The 23,444-nt window shown below is 48.3% G+C and overlaps 1 protein-coding gene across 3 annotated transcripts in view; it reads right to left on the bottom strand.

The window, feature by feature from the left end:
- LOC140427080 (rho GTPase-activating protein 7) overlaps positions 1-23,444 on the bottom strand; it is a 246,796-nt gene that overhangs the window by 3,951 nt on the left and 219,401 nt on the right. For all 3 annotated transcript variants that reach the window (XM_072512571.1, XM_072512572.1, XM_072512573.1), the window contains 8 exons: positions 16,395-16,556; positions 11,795-11,954; positions 10,737-10,935; positions 8,728-8,941; positions 7,823-7,937; positions 6,330-6,545; positions 3,611-3,828; positions 941-1,114 (listed from right to left, as the gene is read on the bottom strand). In XM_072512571.1, the coding sequence (XP_072368672.1) occupies positions 941-1,114; positions 3,611-3,828; positions 6,330-6,545; positions 7,823-7,937; positions 8,728-8,941; positions 10,737-10,935; positions 11,795-11,954; positions 16,395-16,556 (1,458 nt within the window). The remainder of the gene's footprint in view (positions 1-940; positions 1,115-3,610; positions 3,829-6,329; positions 6,546-7,822; positions 7,938-8,727; positions 8,942-10,736; positions 10,936-11,794; positions 11,955-16,394; positions 16,557-23,444) is intronic.

The raw sequence follows: 23,444 nt of genomic DNA, 5'->3' as shown, positions 1-23,444 counted from the left end.
CGGTTTCCTCCCACAAGTCCCGAAAGAAGTGTTGGTAGGTAATTTGGATATTCTGAATTCTCCCTCCGTGTACCCCAACAGGCGCCGGAATGTGGCAACTAGGGGCTTTTCACAGTAACTTCACTGCAGTGTCAATGTAAGCCTACTTGTGACAATAAAAATAAAATAAAATAAATAATCTTTATCGTCACAAGTAGGCTTACATTGCAATGATGTTACTGTGAAAAGCCCCTAGTCGCCACATTCCGGCACCTGTTCGGGTATACAGAGGGAGAATTCAGATTGTCCAAATTACCTAACAGCAACATGATTATTATTATAAATTAATTATACTAAGATACTTTTAACCCACAATCAAAGCATTCAAAAACCATCAAATTCATTGAGTCACTTTGGCTATAGCATCATTCTCAGTATCCCAACCTTTTCAGATTTGGCATTTTGATCTTCAGAATCATCACTGGATAACAAATCATCTTCTCCATCCACTGATCTGGATATTCCGCATTTTTTGAAGAATATGACGGCACTTTTAGTGCACCGATAAGAGTCTTACAGTTTGATGTTTTGAGTGGTTTCATTGTCAAGCACAATTGCGCTCTTTGTGAAGGTTTTTTTGTCACATATCCATAGCTGAATCTACAGGCATTAGACTGCAATGCAGCTGTTATTTCTTCACAAGCACCTCTTGATTTTGGTGGTTATATGGGATCTGATCATGTTCCACACCAAGGGGCTGAATTCTTTACCATGAACTAGCATGTATACAGTGTTCTGATTGGCCTCCCCGTGTCTAATATTCTATAATCTCCTGTTTTGCCGTGACACTTTAAAATTGATGGAATATGAATTAACAATAATTCTGATAAAATCGTCACACACTAAAAGGAAGAGAGTTCCCTAGAATCTCGCAACAACTCTTTGAACTCTTTCCTCTTACCTTGTGTCTATTCGACAGATATGAGAGAGCTTGGACTTTGCAGCTCCAAATGGTTCAATGAGATACTGGGACATGATCACATTTGCTTGGACTCCCAGTAAATGGACTTCTTTGGCATCCACAAAAGTGGCACCTAACACACACATTCTTGTTTGAGAGTCTGTCTGCCAAATCCTGGAAGACAATTAAACCAGTTAAAATAAAAATGTATAACTACCACAGCACATCAGAAACATACCTGCACTTAAGATCTTTCTATACAATAAACACCAATTAAATTCTCAATTTTTGATCATGTACATAATATATTTGATTAGGATCAGGATAAAAGCACAATAATTAAATAGTCAAATTTATTTGTACACATGAAATAGCACATGCCATTACACATATGACGTGGAGATGCCAGCGTTGGACTGGGATGGGCACAGTAAGAAGTATTACAACACTAGGTTAAAGTTCAACAGGTTTGTTTCGAATCACTAGCTTTCGGCACCCGAGGAAGGAACTGCGCTCCGAAAGCTAGTGATTCGAAACAAACCTATAACACACGATCAACGATTGTGTCAGAATATTACTTTGTTCCTATAATGGTGCCAAGTGTAGAAAGGGTTGAATTAAATAGCCAGGCCCTTGTGATTTATTTGTATCACAAGAAGTTCTGTATATCCTTGCTAGCTTTCTTGTTTTGAAACACGTGTGGTGGCGTTTGTAAGAGCAATGGCCTTTCTCCTTACCAATCCATTACTATGGGATTTCTTTACAGTTACTTATTACATTGAATAGTCTGGTTTCAGCTTTCTAATGCTGGCATTTACTTTCAATAACGTATTCTTATCTGCTGAATTTATTACAAGGAGTTTATAGTTTAAGGACATACTGAGCTAAGGTGGAACATAATTCATGCTGTTGCTATTTCTAGGCATGACTATAGCAATGCATCTCCCCTTCCACTTTCTACCCTCTGTCAAACAGGAGGGTCATCCAAAACCTTGCTGATCGTGTCCTAACTTGCAGAAAGTCCTATTTCACTCATCACTCTTCAGCTTGCTGACGTGGTTAAACAACACCTCAATTTTAAGATTCTCATCTGTAATAGCGGAGCCAATTCTGGATGTTAAGTTAACTTGGAGAGTGCTTTAAAACAATCTTTCCATACTCAGTTCTAGGGTCCAACTGCTGGGACAGTGAATTCCCAACTTCCGTCCCGGATTGGATTAGTGGGTCACATGAGCCCCACCCTCAGAAAACATTCCTTAAAACGATGAGCCACTTAAAAAGGGCTAGCTACTGCATCATCCATACTTTCAAATCTCTTCATGGCCTCGCCCCTTACTATGTCTTTGATCTCCTCCACTCCCATAGTCCTCTGCTAATTCTTACTTTGATCATCCCCAATTTTAATTGCTTCACCTTTGCTGTTGGAACCTTCAGCTTCCAAGGCCCTAAGCACAGAAATTCCATCCCTAAAGCTCACTGCCTCACTACTTCGCTTTCCTCCTCACCTACTACTTTGATCAGGTTTCTGTGGCTCAATGTCAAATTTTGGTTGATAATGCTACTTGGGAACATTTTATCTCCGCCCGTCTCCCCAAAGTTTGTCCACCATCTATATGGCTCAAGTCAGGAATGCTACGGAAAACTCTCCACTTCCCAAGGATGACTATGGCTGAAACAACACCATCCAGAACAAAATAGCCAGCTTGATCGGCACCCCATCCACCAGCCTAAACATTCACTCCTTCCATCACAAGTACAGGGTGGCAGCAGTGTGTACTGTAAGCAAGGTGCGCTGCAGCAACTCAGCAAGCTTCCTTCAGCGTCATCTTCTAAACCCGCCACCTAGAAGGAAAAGGGTCACAGGCTCATGGGAACACTTCCCCTCCAGGTCTCACACCAGCCTGACCCGGAACTATATCGCTGTCCCTTCACTGTCAATGGATTAAAATACTGGAACTGCCTTTCCTAACAGCACTGTGGGTGCATCTGCATCAGATGGACTGCTGACGTTCAAGAAGGCAACTCATTTCAGAAAAGCTAAATAAGGGCAGGGCAACAAATGCTGGCCTAGCCAGCGATTCTCAGGTTGTATGAAATAAAAAAAATTAAACTATGGTAAAGGCACTATCTAAATAGAAGTTACTATTATTGAAGTACATCTCAAAGCGCTTCTGGACCCATTTTCCCCTCGAACTATGTCAATTTAACATTGTAAAAACGTTTTATGTATTTCCTGCCCGAGCCACGCAATCCAGATGGTGCTGACCCTTCTACACAGACGCTCCAGTGCACACTTAATTATCATCTCACGAGTCAGGTGCAGCAAGATGCAGAGACCTGTCGTAGGCTTGCACTATTGTAACAGCACAGCACATTCTGCAGATTTTTTGTACTGTTAATAACCAATTGCTCAAATTTTGTGGAATCATCTTCGTCAATCCTACTGCCCCATGACTAAACCATCACTTAGTGCAGAGGGATTAAAATAGAGTCAGGGAAGGTGATAAAACAGACAGAAAATGAATGCTTGTACTGTGAACAATTTTACAATCAGGCTTTTAATGACAGCTGCTGTTCTGAGCAAAGGACTCTGTCTCGAAGGAAACTCCTAAAATATATACTTTTAAAAAATGGTCAGCACATGTACAGTGCCAAGTCCTTGTTGTTTACCTCAAAACTGTGTAATCTCTGGCTGGGTGTGGGAATGTACTGCTTATGGTGTAATGATATATCTCGGTCTCATCATCTAGAGTCTCAATGACTTTTGAATGAAGGAGGTCTTTTTCCCAAAGGTGATGCTCACGGAGCAACTGTTTCAGAATTTCGTCTGGTGACTTTTCCAGTTCTGTGGATACTTTCCATAGCCGCAAGGGATGATTGTCGTCAACCTGAAGATACAGTCCATGAATGTCAAATGTCATCTTTAACACGGCTCAAAGTATTTTTGACTCTACTCATGAAACCAACGGCTGAATTTTATGGGGCGCTGGATTCCCCACTCCCCATTCTGGCTAAAAAGTCTGGGGAGAGCCCCCCCCCTTTCCAGACTCTGGCCAGATGTTCTACAATACTTTGGGACAGGGGCAAATGGTGGTGGATCAGGATTTGGGTCGGTGTTTGGAGGTGTCTCACTGGCTGGCCACGGCAACCAGGGGGTGCTGGGTCTTGAGGTCAAGGAGCAGGAAGGCAGTCTGGGTGGGTTGAAACCTTGGGAGGGTCCTATGGTGGGCCAAGGAGCCCCATTAAGGAAGGAATCCACCCCTTCCCCCCCTTTCCCAGCACCAGCCCTCACAAGGAAATCTAGCAGGCTGGTCACTTGGCCTCTCCAACTGCTGGCAGGAAGAAGCCCTCGAATGAACAATTATTGGCCTATGGTGAGTGGATTATCTGATGTTACCCCCGTTGCTGTCGCAATTGCAGTCGGGCACGGACAGGCTAGTAGGCCGCCCACTGGAGGTTCCCCTTCAACAACACACCATCCTGTTTTGGAAATATTTATTTAAAAAAAAAAAAAAAAATTTAGAGTACCCAATTCATTTTTCTCCAATTAAGGGGCAATTTAGCACAGCCAATCCACCTACCCTGCACATCTTTGGGTCGTGGGGGCGAAACCCACGCAAACGCAGGGAGAATGTGCAAACTCCACACGGACATTGGCCCAAGCCGGGATCGAACCTGGGACCTCGGCGCCGTGAGCCAGCAGTGCTAACCACTGCGCCGCCGTGCTGCCCGTGTTTTGGAAATATACCGCCGTTCCTTCATGGTCACTGGAATCTTGGAACTCCCTCCCTAACAGCACCGTGGGTGTACCTACACCACAAGGGCTTCAGCGGTTCAAGGAGGCAGCTCACCACCACCTTCTCAATTGGCAATAAATGCCGGCCTCACCAGTGATGCCCATATCCCATGAATGAGTAAAGAAAAGGTAGTCTCAACCTGCTATCAGTATAGGATCACAACACCCCTGGATTAGGGAAAGGAATACCAATGGGCATCATTCAGTATAAATTATCAGCTTAGTCCACGAGCCAACAAAACTGTTGGTTGCGGGAGTTGAACGGCAGACAAGTATGGATGCAGCAGAGGTTAATTGCATTATCAGAACACTAACTTAAACTCCTGACCTGGAATTATTCAAGGTTGGCTTGAGTAGGATTAAGTTTCATTAAATGTACATTTTTATATCAACTAAAAGGAAACAGAATTAGGCACAGTTATCATAATGTTTCACTGCTAAAGGGCCACTGCACCCAGTATCTTTTTAGATGGCAGCTGTTATTAAGGCATTAAACATTATATCAGAACTAGTCTATGCACTCATAACTTCTGACCTTCATTCAATTGGCAGCTGGATCATATTGACCATAGAAGCCGACGGCAAGACCAACAATGCAACAATTAACATTTTAATTGAAAGCTTCAACAAAATGAAAACAGAACTAAGTGATTCTTAAAAGTAGCACTAACAAAGGACTTGTGAAATTGCTCACTGTTCACCGGAGAGTATAATAAAAAGCAATTATTTTGCAGCACTGTTGGAGAATTAAACAGTCCATCATAGGTGACAATTACCTTCGCAAGTGAAACTGACCAGATAACACCGCAATAATTCACAAGTGCCTTAGCATTTGTAGACCCTGTTATTTGCAACACCCAAACTCAGTATACGGTCTCTTATGGCCATGCCCCTCCGGTCTTGAGAATCTCCTCAAAAGTCAGATTATTCCCCTCCAAAAACCTTCTACCCATTTTGAGTCTGGCCTCTTGCCTCACCTCAAATTTGACACTCGTACCTTTAGCCCCATTATCTACAATTCCCTTGCAAAACCACCACCCCACTCTACATCATTCTCATCCTTTAAGGCCTCTTTAAAACCCATCACTTTGATCAAACCTTTGGTCACATCACTCTTAATATCTCCTTTTCATACTCAAGTGACTATTTTCTGATCACACTTCTAAATGATATTTACATTAAAATGAGCAGGAGGTGGTGGTCATTCAAACCCCTCAAATTTTTCACCATCCAACAAGATCATGGCTGATCTTCTACTTAAGCTGCACCTTCCCACGCTAATCGCTCCAATATGCCCCGATTCCTTCAGTAGTCAAAAACCTATCGATCTCCAACATAAATATACTAAATGTGCATCCACGGCTTCCTGGGGTAGAGAACTCCAAAGGTTTATAACCCTGCGAATGAAGACATTTCTCCTCAGTTATATCCTAAATGGCTGACTCCTGATTCTGAGACTGTGACCCCCTAGTTCTCGACTCTCTCGAGGGATACATTTCCCCAGCATCTACTTTGTCAAGTCCTTTAACGATGTTATACGTTACAATTAAGAAGGCACTACATAGATAGACTTGAATTAACGTCACTGGTCACCTTTTTATATGTGATTTCTGCATGTTCTACACTGGAGCAGCTGATCCAACCTCTAAATTTCTCTTTCGCCTCCTTCAGCAGGCTTTGCAAGGAGCTCTGTAGTGCAGCTTTGACATGAAAATACCACTCTGAATTATTTAGACCATCATCATAGTCCGATTGGAAATCCTGGTTGATAGATAAGCTCTGGCACTGCTCTACCCATTGCTCAGGAACCTAGAAGAAAGCAAGCAATTACCATTACCTCAAATACTTCATAAAAGGTAAATCAGCAGCAAGTAGGCCAACAACAGGAAAAGATGAATGGGCAAAGGAAAACAAATAATTTAATCAGATTACTTCAACTTTCCTCGGTGTCCATTTCTAAGTAAATTTAGGCAAGTTTAGCATATTGGGCAACAGATTCACCTTGGCATGTATTAAAGGAACACATTGGGCGCGATTTTTAATGGAAAAAATACAGAGTCCCGTTTTGGGCGCACTTGGCACCCGGAAAGACCTGGCTATCGAACAGGACTCTCGTTTTCCAGGCCTCGGCAAGGAACGCTGCGCGAAGAGATTGTGGCGCCATTTTATATGCTGCCCCGATCTCAACCCCCCACCATGGCCTCCAGAACCCCCGATCTCTCCTCTCCCCCCCCCCCCCCCCCCAAACCAACTTACTTATTAGGGGGGCCTCGAGCCCCCCTTACCACACTTCATAAGGGCAGGGCACCCTCAGGCACGATCCCCAGCATGGAGACCTGCCACCCAGACACTCCCAGTCTGGTACCCTGGCAGTGCCTAGGTGCCCAGTGGCATTGCCTAGGTGCCCAGTGGCATTGCCAAGGTACCACCCTGCCCAGAACCCAATCACCCAGGGATACCAATGGCCAGTGAGGACGGGATCCAGATTGCGACGTCTCACAAGATCTAACGAGGTCTCGGGAGGCATCCCGAGCATCACAAATCTCACGAAGAGCCTCTCCTGAGATTTAATGGCCCGAGTCAGGAGTGACGAGGCCATTCGATCGGGCCCACTAAAGCTGGTTGAAAAATTCCATAACTAGTTCGCTTCTTGCCATATATGGATCCAAAAAGAAGGGGCTTCATGTGCATTAGCTCTCGGACCACGAGAGATTCAACCATGACTTAATTAAGTTTATTGTTGGACATTCACACAAGGGGTTCAGAGTGGGGATGAATTATTTACTCATGCTCCAGGGATTTAAGAGCTTTTAACAGGCCATGTGAGCAGATGCCTTGCGGTTTACAGCATTTTCTAATGAGATATTGCTGTACATGAATCTTTATTGTGTATCAAACAAGAATTTTGTTGCAGTTCCATAATTGTGAAAGTATTTTTTTTTTTTTTTTAAATCACAACTGGTGAATGAAAACAAAACCTGTAAATTAATAAACATTTGACTAAATGGGAACTGTAATTGAATTGAGAATGAACTTTACAATCCATACTGATTAACGACAGGGCAACAGTTTAGAAAGGTTATTACCAGGAAGAGGCTTGTACACTCTGCAATCATGTGGGCCAATCCCTGTGTGGCAGCCAGGTTCTCACTCAGATCTCTCTGGTCAGGTTTTCCGAGACTGTACTTCCTCTGGCTCACCCTAGACACAGAGGAGAAACGAAAACACCATCTAAATCGCTATCTGGTTAGTCAATGTTGTTCATTCAGCACAAAGCCACATGTAACCTTTATTCCAGAGACAGTCTCTGGCTCCTCCAGCATAGAATCGTAGCTATCAGCAGGTGATAAGCAGTCAGTCTGCGGCAGTACTTTGACATTTCAAAGCCAAACTTGAGAAATAAAAGGGCCGCTTTATCTGTAGTTATAAATTCAAAGCTGCCCCTCTCCAAAGGAGATAAACTAACATTCCCTCTTAATGGTGACTGCATTCAATGTGCATTACAGACTGGAACTCCCATCAGGCCTGCTGTGTCAATGCATGAACTACAGTCCATTGTGCAACCCATTTATTTGCTGTAATCTTGGGCCAGCTGACTAATGGAGTACTTGAGTCTATGCATCAACTTAATTGGGAGATAAATGTTTTTGAAATAAAAGTGTGTTGTGGCCTGGCACAGTCTGGTGTTATACTTTTATAATTCGCCCCATTCTGTCTGTCTATCCAAGTCTCCTCTGATTTTTACAGTAGTCCACAAAAAAATCCCAACCTAAAAAAAGGAGCGGGTGCCTCAGGCCCCGGCCAATGCTGCCCTTTTAGTAGTAATTAGTTACTTAGTTACACCAGAGTGAAAGAGAGAAAAAAAAGCAACCTTCTGCACTTGATCCCATTGTCTGTGTCCGTTATCTATTGTCACCTTTTATCTGTGCACAGGTGCAGAAATTTCTCTCAATTCCACATCGCTCACTTTTGTTCAATATCCAAAACCTACCTTGAGGTAGTGCTTTCCCTTCTCAGGGTATTGAGGTGGAAGAGGGATGGAGCCAGGCAGACTGCGAGGTTTGTGGGCGTCATTTGGTTCTCATTGACACAAGCCACAACGTCACGGAAAAAGAAGAGGAGGGTCTGCAGAGCCTCACGATTTTCATCTGGAAGGAGGAGAATGGCTGACTGCACGGCAGGAAGTTGCTGGTCTGTTGGCAGAACTGTAGGAAAAGACAGAGCAATAAGTCCCAAGGATTGATAAATGAGGACAATAAATAGACATTTCTTGCACTCCGGAGGAAGGCAGATCAATCACCTTTACAAATCACTCATCCATGGACATATAGACTTTTGCAGAACAGGGCAGCACAGTGGCTAGCACTGCTGCCTCACAGCGCCAGGGTCCCGGGTTCAATTCCGACCTTGGGTGACTGCCTGGGTGGAGTTTGCACTTTCTCCCCGGGTTCGATTCTCGCTTGGGTCACGGTCTGTGCAGCATCTACACGTTCTCCTTCCCCGTATCTGCATGGGTTTCCTCCGGGTGCTCCAGTTTCCTCCCACAGTCCAAAGATGTGCAGGTTAGGTTGATTGTTCATGCTAAATTGCCTCTTAGGTGTCCAAAGGTTAGGTGGTTTTACAGAGACAGGGCGGGGATTGGGTCTGTGTAGGCTGGTCAAATGGGCTGAATGGCCTCGTTGTGCACGGTGAGGATTCTATGAGTCCAAGAAGACTCTCCAGTCCATCACACATAGCTGTGAAGAAAAAGGACTGGAGATTTTGAAAACTATGGGGCTGGATTCCCCGCCGGCAGGAAGCTCTGTTTTGCCGTCAGCCCGGGGATTTCCCAACAGCGTGGGGCTGCCCCACAATGGGAAACCCCATTGTCGAGCCAGCGCAACGGAGCATCCCACCAGCGGGGTCAAACAGAAATGTGGCGTGTCGGAGAATCCAGCCCATGATTTCTGTTTCCACCCCATTTCTAGTAAATCTTGTATGATTACCTTGCCTTTTTTACAAGGAAGTAGCCTACCTCCTTAAACCACAAAATATTCAACTTCAATGTGCGGTTAAATCGCCTTTTTATTGTATTTTAGGGTGAGGTAGTACACAACAGTTTATTAAATGAAAGCAGGGTGTTGTAAAATAGGCTATATTAATAATTAAATATGTCTGGTCCAACATGTTTAGTTCATATAGTTAAAAACTCCCTTCAGGCATCAGTGGCATCAAGGGATATGGAAGGGGCAGCACAGCGGCAAGCACTAGGACTAGGGCGCTGAGGACCCGGGTTCGAATCCCGACCCTGGGTCATTGTCCGTGTGGAGTTTGCACATTCTCCCCGTGTCGGTGTGGGTTTCGCCCCCACAGCCCGTGTCTACGTGGGTTTCACCCCACATCCCAAAGATGTGCTGGTTAGGTGGATTGACCACGCTAAATTGCCCCTTAATTGGGAAAAAAAAAATTCTTGAAAAAAAAAAATCAAGGGATATGGAGAAAGTGCGGTTAAATGGAGGTACTGGTTAGATATGGTCACATAGAAAGGTGGAGCAGGTTCGAGGGGGTTGATAGCCTACCCCCATTTCTTTGCTAAATTAAATCCGTGTGTTTGGTAAGCCTTGCAGAACTGGGAATCAAGATAATCTGCAACTCTCCATCTGCTACCTCCCAAAACAGCCGTTTGGGGCACATTGAAGAGTGCTAATTATTCTTTTGATAAAGAAGCCATGGGTGAAAACAGATTGCATTATTCCATTTGGAGGGAAGGGTAAAAGGTCTCCTCACTAGTTTTATGCACAAATGAAATGAGATCTGGCAATTCAAATCCTTTCAGTAGTAGAAATCGTGTCCAGAATAAAATCATCTCAATGTCAAATCTTGTTCAACAGAATCATGCAACTTTGAATGGAAAGGGGTTGCATTTGTGCTGAAAGAAACAATATCAGGCTCTCAAAATCACTTTATTTTAAAAAAAGACCACAAACCGGAATTGGTGACTCTTAACACAAGTTCACTTACACTGATATATATGAAGGAATGACTCGCAGAGCTTGGTGGTCAACAAGGGTTCAGGGAGATCCCGGAAATACTGTTTCACCATGTCTGCCACATCAAAAGCAGATTGACCTTCATAATTGACACCATCTGGACAGCCCTCATTCATTTCCCGTAATGCCTGGATGCGTGATTTCACCCCAGACTTTCTGAATAATCCAACCTAATGTGTGTGATGAATAATATGAAAAGAAATTAAACGTCACAACATTCGAAGCTAACTTTTATTTTTGATAAATATATGATCGGCTTTATTATCAGTGACGAGCACAAAGATCAAAGTCAACCGGGATTCAAACCCAATGCTTCATTTGAACCTTCAGGCAAGTCCACTACACATCATTACGTCATTTCAAGAAGGAATTAGGTATAGCTCTTGGGGTTAAAGGAGTCAAGGGGGAGGGGGGTGGGGGGGGGAGGGAGGGGGGGGGGGGGGGAAGAGAGGCGGGAGCAGGATGTTCAACGTGGATGATCACCCATTATCACAATGAACGGACGAGCTGGTTAGAAGGGCCGAATGGCCCCCTCCTGCTTCTATTTTCTATGTATGTTCCTGTGTAAATGACCTCGTATTCCTGTGTAATATGATCTACGTAAATGAGCATCTGGAACGGGCTGCCAGAGGCAGTGGTAGGGGCAGGTGCAATCTTGTCTTTTAAAAAGCAGTTAGACAGTTACATGGGCAGGGCGGGTATAGAAGGATATGGGCCAATTGCGGGCAAGTGGGACTAGCTTAGTGATATAAACTGGGCGGCATGGACAAGCTGGGCCGAAGGGCCTGCTTCCGTGCTGTAAACCTCTATGACTCTGACCTGTTTCACTCAGGGGCTAATTGATCAAAAAGCAAGGTAATTCATAACAATACATTGAGAATGTACTTCAAAGTCTGGGTTAAAGGCATAAACTAGTTTATTCTATATTTGACCAGGACATGCTTGATAAAAACATTGGCTGGCATAAAGGTTCATACCGGTGACGAGCACAAATATGGATCAAAATCAGAATTTTGCCAACTACTCAACCTGATCCAGGCAGTGGCTCCTGAGGAAGTACATGGCTTGCAGAATACTCTTTGGAAGAGGATGTCCTGTGCGCTGAACATTCAACAACAATGGAACGCCAAACACCACTTGGTCCTTGTAATCAGGTGCTTTCATCTTCCTGATAAACTTGGGAACTGTCCTACAGAATCAGGAATTCAACAGTTAACGTGGCTTTATACACAACAACCTGCATCAATTTTGGGATTGAACATCAACACCAAACACCTTGGTCCAGATTTTGCAGTCAGGGTGAAGTGATGCACTCACAGGTGGTCTCGAATAAATCTGTCCAGGAGGATTTAATTGGCTCTAGCGTTCTCCATTCTGATGTGGTTTTGAATTTGGGCCACCTGTGGCATCCAACAACAATGCAGGCAACAAGCAGACTAATCAGCCAATCAGATTGGAGAATTCTCACAAATATCAAAGCAGGAAGTAAACAGCAGAGATGTGAATTCACAATTTAATGAATGAGACATATCAGGTGAGATTTAATGGATAAAAATCTATGTCTGGTTTTGGGCAACTTTAGCCGGGTGTTTCTCGGTGATTGCAGCGCTAAGAAATACTCCTGTATTCATTGGCTGCCCTCATCACTCCTCTTTTCTCCCCCAACCTCCCAATATTGGGGAGGACCCTCCCCCAACCCCCCAATCTCAGGGAAGACCCTGAGAAAACCCTAATCCCTCCCCCTCCACCCAGATTGCGATGTCTTCACGAGATTTCGTTAAATCTTCTGAAGCATTACGAACGGCGCAAATCATGCGAGAGGCCTTTGTGAGATTCAGTGGCCTCGTCCTGACATCAAGTTGGGCACAATGAGGCCACTAAATCGCACCCATAGTTGTCATGTAGGATCAGCAGCTCGCAATATTTGGGGTCGCAGAGGAGCCGGGAGTGCAGGAGGCGAAAGAGGCCGGTATTCTGGCCTTTGCGTCCCTGGTAGCCCGGCGAAGGATTCTTCTTCAGTGGAAGGATGCGAGGCCCCCAAGCGTGGAATCCTGGATCAATGATATGGCGGGGTTTATTAAGTTGGAGAGGGTGAAATTCGCCTTGAGGGTTCGGTATAAGGGTTCTTTAGGCGGTGGCAACCGTTCTTAGACTTCCTGGCAGAACGGTAGACATTGGACAATGGCAGCAGCAACTCGGGGGGGGGGGGGGGGGTGGGGGGGGGGGGGGGCTTACTTTATTTTATTTTTTGTTATCGTTATTTACACTGGAGGGTCTGAGGGGGTGTATATACCTGTTGCATTAAGTCGGGGTGTCAATGTTAATTTATTATTTATGTACAGTGGGGAGGGGGGTATGGAGGGTTGCTTTTCTAGACTGTGTTTTGTACTTAACCCTGTTGGGTTCCTTTTTCATTTTATTGATATTTTATGAAAACTTTAATAAAAATTATTTGTAAAAAAAAATGTAGGATCAGCAGGTCATTGTAAGACAAATGGAACATTGGCCTTTATTGCAAGTGGAATGGAGTATAAAAATATGGAAACCTTTCTACAACTGTACAGTACATTGGTGAAACTACACCTGGAGTACTGTGTACAGTTTTGGTATACTTAAGAAGGGATATACTTGCTTAGGAAGCAGTTCAGAGTAGTTCCACTAGATTAATTCTTGGGGTGGGGGGGGGGGGGGGTGCGGTTTGCATGAGGAAAGATTGAGCTAGAAGGGTCTACACTTGTTGAAAATCACATCTAAATCTTCTAAACTCCAAACAATGATTCGGAGGAGACTTTAAATGCTGAGAGAATGTTTCCTCTCATGGCGGAATCTAGAAGTACAAATTAAAGAAAAGAGTCTCCCATTTAAGATAGATGCGAGGGGGAATTTACTTGCTCAGACGTCATTAGTCTTTGGAATTCTGTTTTTAATTAAAAAAACTTTCACAAGTAGGCTTACATTAACACTGCAATAAAGTTACTGTGAAAATCCCCCAGTCGCCATCCCACGCCACCTGTTCGGGTACACGGAGGGAGAATTCAGAATGCCCAATTCACGGGGAGGGAGAATGTGTAGACTCTGCCCAGACAGCGACCCAAGCGGGAATTGAACCAGAGTCCCTGCCGCTGTGAAGCAACAATGTTAACCACTGTGCTACCGTGCACCCTGTCAGTCAGGGTGTCCTGACTGATCCTATCCAGACAGGCCTGGTCAGTCCGTCGTTCACAGAAAGCAGTGGAGGCTGGGTCATTGAACATAGACAAGGATGAGTTCGACTAATTTCTGATTGAAGAGACAAATTTTCGATTCACGAGGGTTAAGAGGGACAGGCTAAAATGTGTCATTACAGCAACAATCAGATCATCCATGATCTTATTGAATGGCAGAGCAGGCTTGGTGGACGGAATGGCCGACTCCTGCTTCTATTTTTTATAATCTTGCACAGGATTAAAGGGAGAAGCAGAAAAATAATTTTAAAACATTTAAAAATAGCTTATTTGAACAATCATTGAATTTCTAAGTTGTCCTGAGGGAATGAGGGCTGCACACTCCAAATTCGTTTTTCGGGATGAGAGAAGTTGGTGAGCATGATTATGGCTTTGCACACCATTTAATATTCAGTTACACCTGACTAAACAAGGTTCAACATTGCCATCAGTTCTTCCAGAGCGAATGGTACGTAAAAAGGTTGAATCAATTCACTGATTGTGTTGATTGCATCTGCAAAGCCTGAAACAGAAGCAGCAGCACGCTGTGCAGAGGAGGAAGGCATTAAGAGGACGGACAGCACGGTCGCACAGTGGTTAGCACAATTGCTTCATAGCTCCAGGGTCCCAGTTTCGATTCCCGGCTTGGGTCTGTGTGGAGTCTGCACGATCTCCCTGTGTGCGTGTGGGTTTTCTCCGGGTGCTCCGGTTTCCTCCCACAATCCAAAGATGTGCTGGTTAGGTGGATTGGCCATGCTAAATTGCCCTAAGTGTTCAAAATTGCCCTTCGTGTTGGGTGGGGTTACTGGGTTATGGGGATAGGGTAGAAGTGTGGGCTTGGGTGGGGTGTTCTTTCAAAGAGCTGGTGCAGACTCGATGGGCTGAATGGCCTCCTTCTGCACTGTAAATTCTAGGAAATCTATTGCTGACAATAACTTTCAGATATCCACATGAGCCTGCGCGCATACCAAAAGTTACTGTCAGCTTTACACAGTAATGATGGCAAGCACCAATAGTTTGACCATCAGTACAACTGCAAATTCAGGGTCATTATTGTATGAAATGGTAGCAAGACCATTAATAAGAATGCATGCAATACAAATTTAATGAATGGCACTTAAAGGCTGTCGTTCTGTGCTGAGTAACAGGGCTGGATTTTAGGCCCCCCTGAGCTGGGATGGCAGCTGGGGGTACTCACAAAACTGGGACTTAACCAGGAGGACAAAACTCAAAACTGGGACTTAACTAAACGTGCAGCCTGGCAGCCTTCACTGCATGGGCTAGTGGTAGACAAGGGAGGGAGAGCATCTTAAAAAGACCCACTCCACCTCTCTTTTCCCCTCCCCAAAAGTGCCTCAATTCTGGATCCCTCTTGTCCGCAGCCTGTCTGCCACAGCTTGCCACTCACCATTGGCAGGTCCTTCTATCCCAGCCACACTGAAATATTCACCCACCATCATCACGCCTCCCTCAATTCAACTTTAACTCCAGCTCCATGGCTCTTTACTCCTGGGGACTGAATGCTGTCCCATGCAGAGGCCACCATTCCCAGTGGCACATCTGGGGCCAGAGAACTGCTATCCATTTGACTGGTCAGCAGCTCTTGAGGTGGACTTCCTTTCCAGATGGGGGCAGAAAAGTCTCACCGTAAACCAATGAATATCCCAATAGCCATCAAATGGCAATGGGGAAAAGCAGGGGTGGGCTTGAACCCAACTAATTTTGCCAGAGGCTCCTGAATCGGAATGCACCTTAATATCTAGTCCAGAAACTCATGTTGTGGATGAATAAGTGTTGTTAAAGCAGTTACGGAGTTTAGGAGGAACCAGAAGACACAAGTCATAACATAATTAGGAAATATTCAAAACATGGAGTAAGTGCCATGGAGTTGCCAGGTGCTTCAGCACAGGGGGAAAGGATGAAATACATTAGCCAAAAAATAGAAGCTATGAATACCTTGACAATTTCAAATGTATTTTCATACGACACTATCTTTCCTGATATGTAATGCTGTTGTAAATAGTTTGGTGCAAGCCACAAGATAACCTCTAAATAGATGCAATGAAATGGGGATAATATCCTCATGTAGCAGATCGAAAATGTTGTTTAATGTTCAAAAACAGTTTATGAGCTGCCAACCTTATGGGGTGTTGCTTTGATCTTCAAAGAGGCTTTATCATGTAGTAATTACACTAAAGTAGCTTCTTGCAATCTCGAATCAATGCTATTTGGACACTTTTTTAATTCTTTGGGATTGATTCCACTTTATAGTCAGGCTGTAACATACATAAAAGTGATAAATGACAGGGACCAACTAACTAGGTTTCATTTAAGCTAGGGGTGTAGAGGACATTAATAAAACATTTGAATTTTGCTCATGAATAACAACATTTCTTGAACCAAGATTAAATCGTATCCATATTTACCAATTCCAGCCTTGCTTGCTGGAGGGAGAGTATTTGTCCATCAGGGTAGTGAGTTTCAGCAGAGCCAGTTTCTGTAAGAGGTTGAGCTGAGCAGCAGACTGGCTATCAATCTGGAGGTGTAGATTCAAGTTCTGCTCACTGGGCCAACAGAACCTCTGCCGCCTGCAATATAAAATATCACTCAGGCAATGAGTTTCTGCCAGCGAGGTGTAAAAATAAATAAAAACAAGATGTCAATGATCATCTTGTAGGGTAATTTTCCGTTTTGTCTGCAAATCACATTGCTTCCATTACAGCTCAAGTTTCTGGTTAAATGCATTAAAACAATCACAAATGCAAAATCGACCGTGATCCAGTGCAATTGGTTAGCGCAAGAGAATGCAGGTTTTTTTTACTTTTATGAAAAATGTTTCGTGATGCATGTCAAGAGTGGTAACATGGCATGGTTCCACTCATACAGCTGAATGGGCGGCACAGTAGCAGTGGTTAGCACTGCTTCTTCACAGCACCAGGGTCCCAGGTTCGATTCCCGGCTTCAGTCGCTTGTCTGTGTGGAGTCTACACGTTCTCCCCGTGTCTGCGTGGGTTTCCTCTGCGTGCTCTGGTTTCCTCCCACAAGTCCCAAAAGATGCGCTGTTAGGTAATTTGGGCATTCTGAATTCTCCCTGTGTGTTGCCTTGATTGTGCCTAAACCTGATGCGTTTCATGACTAAATCAATCTTTAAAGTCCATCACCAAGTCTGGGTACTGCTCATTTCTATCTCACCTACAAGTCTTCATCACCTCCAGTCAAAACTTTCAACATTCTCCTCAACTATCTCTTGCATATCCTTCAGCTTTATTTATTATTCATTTACGGGATGTGGGTGTCGCTGGTTAGGCCAGCATTTATTGCCCATCCCTAGTTGCCCTTCAGAAAGTGCTGATAAGTTGCCTTTGTGATCCACTGCAGTTCTTGAGGTGTAGGTACACCCACAGTGCTGTTAGGGAGGAAGTTTCAGGATTTTGAGCCAGAACCTAAAATACCCACATCAAGAAACATTCTTATGTCACCCCAGTCATCAGCTTCCTGTTCATCAAGAGTATTATTTTGAAATCTCCTCTTTGTGTATTATCCTTCCATAGCCTGATTTTATCCTACTTCTGCATTCTCCTCCAGTCTTTTATCTCCATTTGCACCATCTGCTTTTCCAAACCAGCTATCACATCAGTGACAGTCATTCTTTGTCATACTTTCAACTCTCCCTAATATCTAGACTTCCGCATATCCAGCCACCTCCAAAAGCCTCCTTAGAAAGTTACCGTGACCATCATTAACAGCATCCCGTGGGTCAACTACCTTTCTTATTCAAATGCAATCCCTATCCCCCGCAGCCTTTGAAGCTTTAGGACATCATGACATTAAGGGTTCCGTTTAAATGCAAATTATCATTGTACACTCCCAGTGTGAAGCCTCAAACAAATACTTATTAAGTAAATGCCTTCCAACGTATTTTCATTAGGATCAAAATGGCAACAAGACTCATCACGATGCAGACACAAAGTCCCAATGTTGCAAGGAAAGTCTACAAAACCACATCACTCTAAAGAAAATCACGCTCTAATCCTAACAGTTTGGAAAGAAATGATTGTAATTCAACCACCGCGGCGATCTGCACCGCCATTCAACCACCCCGGCGATCTGCACCGCCATTCAACCACCGCGGCGATCTGCACCGCCATTCAACCACCCCGGCGATCTGCACGGCCATTCAACCACCCCGGCGATCTGCGCCGCCATTCAACCACCGCGGCGATCTGCGCCGCCATTCAACCACCCCGGCGATCTGCACCGCCATTCAACCACCCCGGCGATCTGCACCGCCATTCAACCACCCCGGCGATCTGCACCGCCATTCAACCACCCCGGCGAGGCTGCACCGTCATTCAACCACCCCGGCGATATGCGCCGCCATTCAACCACCCCGCCGATCTGCGCCGCCATTCAACCACCCCGGCGAGGCTGCACCGCCATTCAACCACCCCGGCGATCTGCACCGCCATTCAACCACCCCGGCGATCTGCACGGCCATTCAACCACCCCGGCGATCTGCGCCGCCATTCAACCACCGCGGCGATCTGCGCCGCCATTCAACCACCCCGGCGATCTGCACCGCCATTCAACCACCCCGGCGATATGCGCCGCCATTCAACCACCGCGGCGATCTGCACCGCCATTCAACCACCCCGGCGATCTGCACCGCCATTCAACCACCCCGGCGATCTGCACCGCCATTCAACCACCCCGGCGAGGCTGCACCGTCATTCAACCACCCCGGCGATATGCGCCGCCATTCAACCACCCCGCCGATCTGCGCCGCCATTCAACCACCCCGGCGAGGCTGCACCGCCATTCAACCACCCCGGCGATCTGCACCGCCATTCAACCACCCCGGCGAGCCTGCACCGCCATTCAACCAGCCCGGCGATCTGCACCGCCATTCAACCACCCCGGCGATCTGCACCGCCATTCAACCACCCCGGCGATCTGCACCGCCATTCAACCAGCCCGGCGATCTGCACCGCCATTCAACCACCCTGGCGATCTGCACCGCCATTCAACCACCCCGGCGATCTGCACCGCCATTCAACCACCCCGGCGATCTGCACCGCCATTCAACCACCCCGGCGATCTGCACCGCCATTCAACCACCCCGGCGAGCCTGCACCGCCATTCAACCAGCCCGGCGATCTGCACCGCCATTCAACCACCCCGGCGATCTGCACCGCCATTCAACCACCGCGGCGATCTGCGCCGCCATTCAACCACCGCAGCGATCTGCACCGCCATTCAACCACCCCGCCGATCTGCGCCGCCATTCAACCACCGCAGCGATCTGCACCGCCATTCAACCACCCCGCCGATCTGCGCCGCCATTCAACCACCCCGGCGATCTGCACCGTCATTCAACCACCCCGGCGATCTGCACCGCCATTCAACCACCCCGGCGAGGCTGCACCGCCATTCAACCACCGCGGCGATCTGCGCCGCCATTCAACCACCGCGGCGATCTGCACCGCCATTCAATCACCCCGGCGATCTGCACTGCCATTCAACCACTCCGGCGATCTGCACCGCCATTCAACCACCCCGCCGATCTGCGCCGTCATTCAACCACCCCGCCGATCTGCGCCGTCATTCAACCACCCCGCCGATCTGCGCCGTCATTCAACCACCCCGCCGATCTGCGCCGTCATTCAACCACCCCGGCGATTTGCACCGTCATTCAACCACCCCGGCGATTTGCACCGCCATTCAACCACCCCGGCGAGGCTGCACTGCCATTCAACCACCCCGGCGATTTGCACCGTCATTCAACCACCCCGGCGATTTGCACCGTCATTCAACCACCCCGGCGATTTGCACCGCCATTCAACCACCCCGGCGAGCCTGCACTGCCATTCAACCACCCCGGCAATCTGCACCGCCATTCAACCACCCCGGCGAGGCTGCACCGCCATTCAACCACCCCGGCGATCTGCACCGTCATTCAACCACCCCGCCGATCTGCACCGCCATTCAACTACCCCGGCGATCTGCGCCGCCATTCAACCACCCCGGCGATCTGCGCCGCCATTCAACCACCCCGGCGATCTGCGCCGCCATTCAACCACCCCGGCGATCTGCACCGCCATTCAACCACCGCGGCGATCTGCGCCGCCATTCAACCACCCCGGCGATCTGCACCGTCATTCAACCACCCCGGCAATCTGCACCGCCATTCAACCACCCCGGCGATCTGCACTGCCATTCAACCACCCCGGCGATTTGTACCGCCATTCAACCACCGCGGCGATCTGCACCGCCATTCAACCACCGCGGCGAGCCTGCACTGCCATTCAACCACCCCGGCGATTTGTACCGCCATTCAACCACCGCGGCGATCTGCACCGCCATTCAACCACCGCGGCGATCTGCACCGCCATTCAACCACCCCGGCGATCTGCACCGCCATTCAACTACCCCGGCGATCTGCGCCGCCATTCAACCACCCCGGCCCGGGAGTGGTTTGCGCTGTGCCGTCCGGCAGGTAAGGGGCTTGGCGCCATGCCGAAGGGCCTCTGCCGGCAGTCCAAATTGGCGCATGCGCAGGAGCGCCAGCGTGTGCTTGCGTCATCCCAACGCATGCACAGGGGGGGGTTCATTTCCGCGTTGGCCATCGCGCAGGACCACAGCTGCCGAAACGGAACAGGCCCGCCTGTGGATCGGTGGGCCCCGATCGCGGGCCAGACCACCGTGGGGGCACCCCCCAGGGCCAGATCCCTCCTCCCCCCCCCACCCCCCGTGGACCCTAGAGGCCGCTCGCGCAGCCAGGTCTCGCCGGCAAATACCTGGTGTAACATACGGTGGAGATAACGATCGGCAATGTGTGGCACGGCAGCATTGTGGATAGCACAATTGCTTCACAGCTCCAGGGTCCCAGGTTCGATCCCGGCTTGGGTCACTGTCTGTGCGGAGTCTGCACATCCTCCCCGTGTGTGCGTGGGTTTCCTCCGGGTGCTCCGGTTTCCTCCCACAGTCCAAAGATGTGCGGGTTAGGTGAATTGGCCATGATAAATTGCCCTTAGTGTCCAAAATTGCCCTTAGGGTGGGGTTACTGGGTTATGGGGATAGGGTGGAGGTGTTGACCTTGGGTAGGGTGCTCTTTCCAAGAGCCGGTGCAGACTCGATGGGCCGAATGGCCTCCTTCTGCACTGTAAATTCTATGAAAACGGGCGGCCACTCGGCCCATCGCAGGCCGGAGAATCACCGGGGGAGGCTGCTGTCAGCGGCCGCCGACTGGCGCGGCGTGATTCCTACCGCCGCAAACCCCCGGTGCCAGAGTATTTGACAGCCGCCGGGGTCGGGATTCACGCCACCCCCCCGGCGATTCTCTGACCCGGCCGGGGGGGGGGGGGGGGGGTCGGAGAATCGCCCTCCATGTATGCAAATGTATTTCAAGATCATTTGAAGTTTCCTAAAGTGTGTGGATTTTCTGTTCAGAAAATCTCACTGGGGTCACCATATATTTTGAGAAGCTTCATATTTCACTGACGCAAGTCACTCTGCATATAAAACGTACAAGTCAGTGACACTGGGTGCGGTTCACCGGAAAGATTTCTAAGTATGGTAGCGAGTGGGAACTGCTGTGAGCTTCTCGCCGCTAGGCCCTGCGAGGCCAGCACCTAAATACAGCGTTAATTGGTTAACTTAAGGAGGCCTCACAGGCTTCACGCCACAAATTAAGGCTCACCAGCCAATCCGTCTGGACCGCGTTTGCCAGCCCCTCGCTAACAAGGTCGAGCAGCACTTAACCAGCTCTTGCGCAGCCAACCCCACTTAGCTCGCAGCCATGGTTCTGAGATGACTGACCTCAAGGTTTGGAGATGCTAACCTGGGGAGGCTCTTACAGGTGGTCAAGGCCAGAAGGGATGTCCTGCTCCCCGGAGGGTCCTGGAGGGTGAGCCACAGGGCAGTCAGTCCCACCGGGGATGAAGTGGCAGAGGCCGTCAGCTCTGGCGGCATGAAGAGGAGGACAGGTCAATGTCCTACACTGGGTCCAACCCTGGTTAACCACGCATGTGGCTAATGATACCCTCCCTGTGGCCGCGCAGAAGAAGTTGCCCCACAACCGTTGAGACAGGGCCCAGACTGGTGGCGGGGTGCCGGAAATCAGAACCCTCACCACATTTAAGGAACAGGCCCTGGAAGTTAGGGGGTGGCCGAGGACAGAGCGGTCACCAACGCGGAGGTCAGCGTACGCGGCAAAGATGGGGATCTGCCGGGCCCCACCCAAATGGACTGTCACACGCGAGTTGTTATTGCCATACAGACTGACCCATCCACATGTCCATTCTCCCGCAGGACCTCCAGCTGATGGCACCGGTCCGTCCAGGGTGGTTCCCTCCCTTGCCTCCCGTGAGAACACCTTGGAGGGGAGCACCGAGGATGCCACCGTAGATGCGTCACAGCTGTCACCCCCACCCTCCACCAGAGACACACACCTCGGTGGGCATAGTTAGTGGTCTTGATTCCGGGGCACAGTCTGGTGAGCACCACACAGTTGCAGATGCAGTTTAAGTGAAGGCAGGAATCTCCAGGGGAGACAGCCGTAGGAGTTCTGCTTTTTCCCAGGATCCAGAGGGGTCCCATTCAGATGCAGAGCCTCTGGAACACGATTACCCGGCGCAGATGCAAATGTTAGGGTGGGTCAGCGACACTCCAGCAGGTCCGTAGCCATTGGAGGAGTCCCAGAGGCTACGAGCGCAGGAGATAACAATCGGCAATGTGTGGCACCGAGACCAACACTGCTGGGTGGCGACTGCAGTGGAGAGCCTGGTGCACGACGTCACCGTCATTAGTAGAGGTATCGGTGACTCCCATGCCGGAGGGCCTCAGTCGACTGTCCGACTCGCTGGGGGACCTGACCTGGTACCAGGCTGACCTTCATGAGACGCTGTGGGACATGCCCCAGTCCCAGATAGGAATAGCCAAGGTGCTGCAGAGCTTGTCCCAGGTGGGCATTGCCGGGGCATTGCAGAGCGTGGCTCAGTCACTGAGGAGCATCACCGAGGGCGCTGACACCATGGTGCAGACATTGGGGAGCCGGTAGGGCTGGAAGGGCCAGATGACGCAGGGGCAGCCAGGGCTCGAACCAGCTGCCCCTCCATTCTGAGATGAACCCCAGGGCCCTATGGGCACCATCAGGGAGGAGAGGGTGCTGGGTGACCTGGACCCAACCAATGGACTGGCGATTGTGGCCACCAGCTCCCCAGAGTTCCACCCCTCTGATGACGCCACTCCCCTCAGTCAGCACCCGGAACAGGGTAGCGTGGCTGTGCATGTGCCACCAAGTGCACCTGGGGCCCTCTGGCCCCAGAGGACACCCACCAGGGGCATCAAAGGCCAAGGGACATGGTAAGCAGCTGGCTGCCTTCACCTCTGATGTGCATCCTGGTGATGCACATAGAGGCGGCGGTAGAGCAAGGAACGCTAACCACGTTAAAGATCACCGAGAGGGCATGTGGGAG

This window comes from Scyliorhinus torazame, chromosome 7, assembly GCF_047496885.1.
Source record: "Scyliorhinus torazame isolate Kashiwa2021f chromosome 7, sScyTor2.1, whole genome shotgun sequence".
Taxonomy (NCBI): domain Eukaryota; kingdom Metazoa; phylum Chordata; class Chondrichthyes; order Carcharhiniformes; family Scyliorhinidae; genus Scyliorhinus; species Scyliorhinus torazame.
The sequence above is the reverse complement of the archived record's forward strand: the minus strand, read 5'-3'. Positions and strand labels throughout refer to the sequence as shown.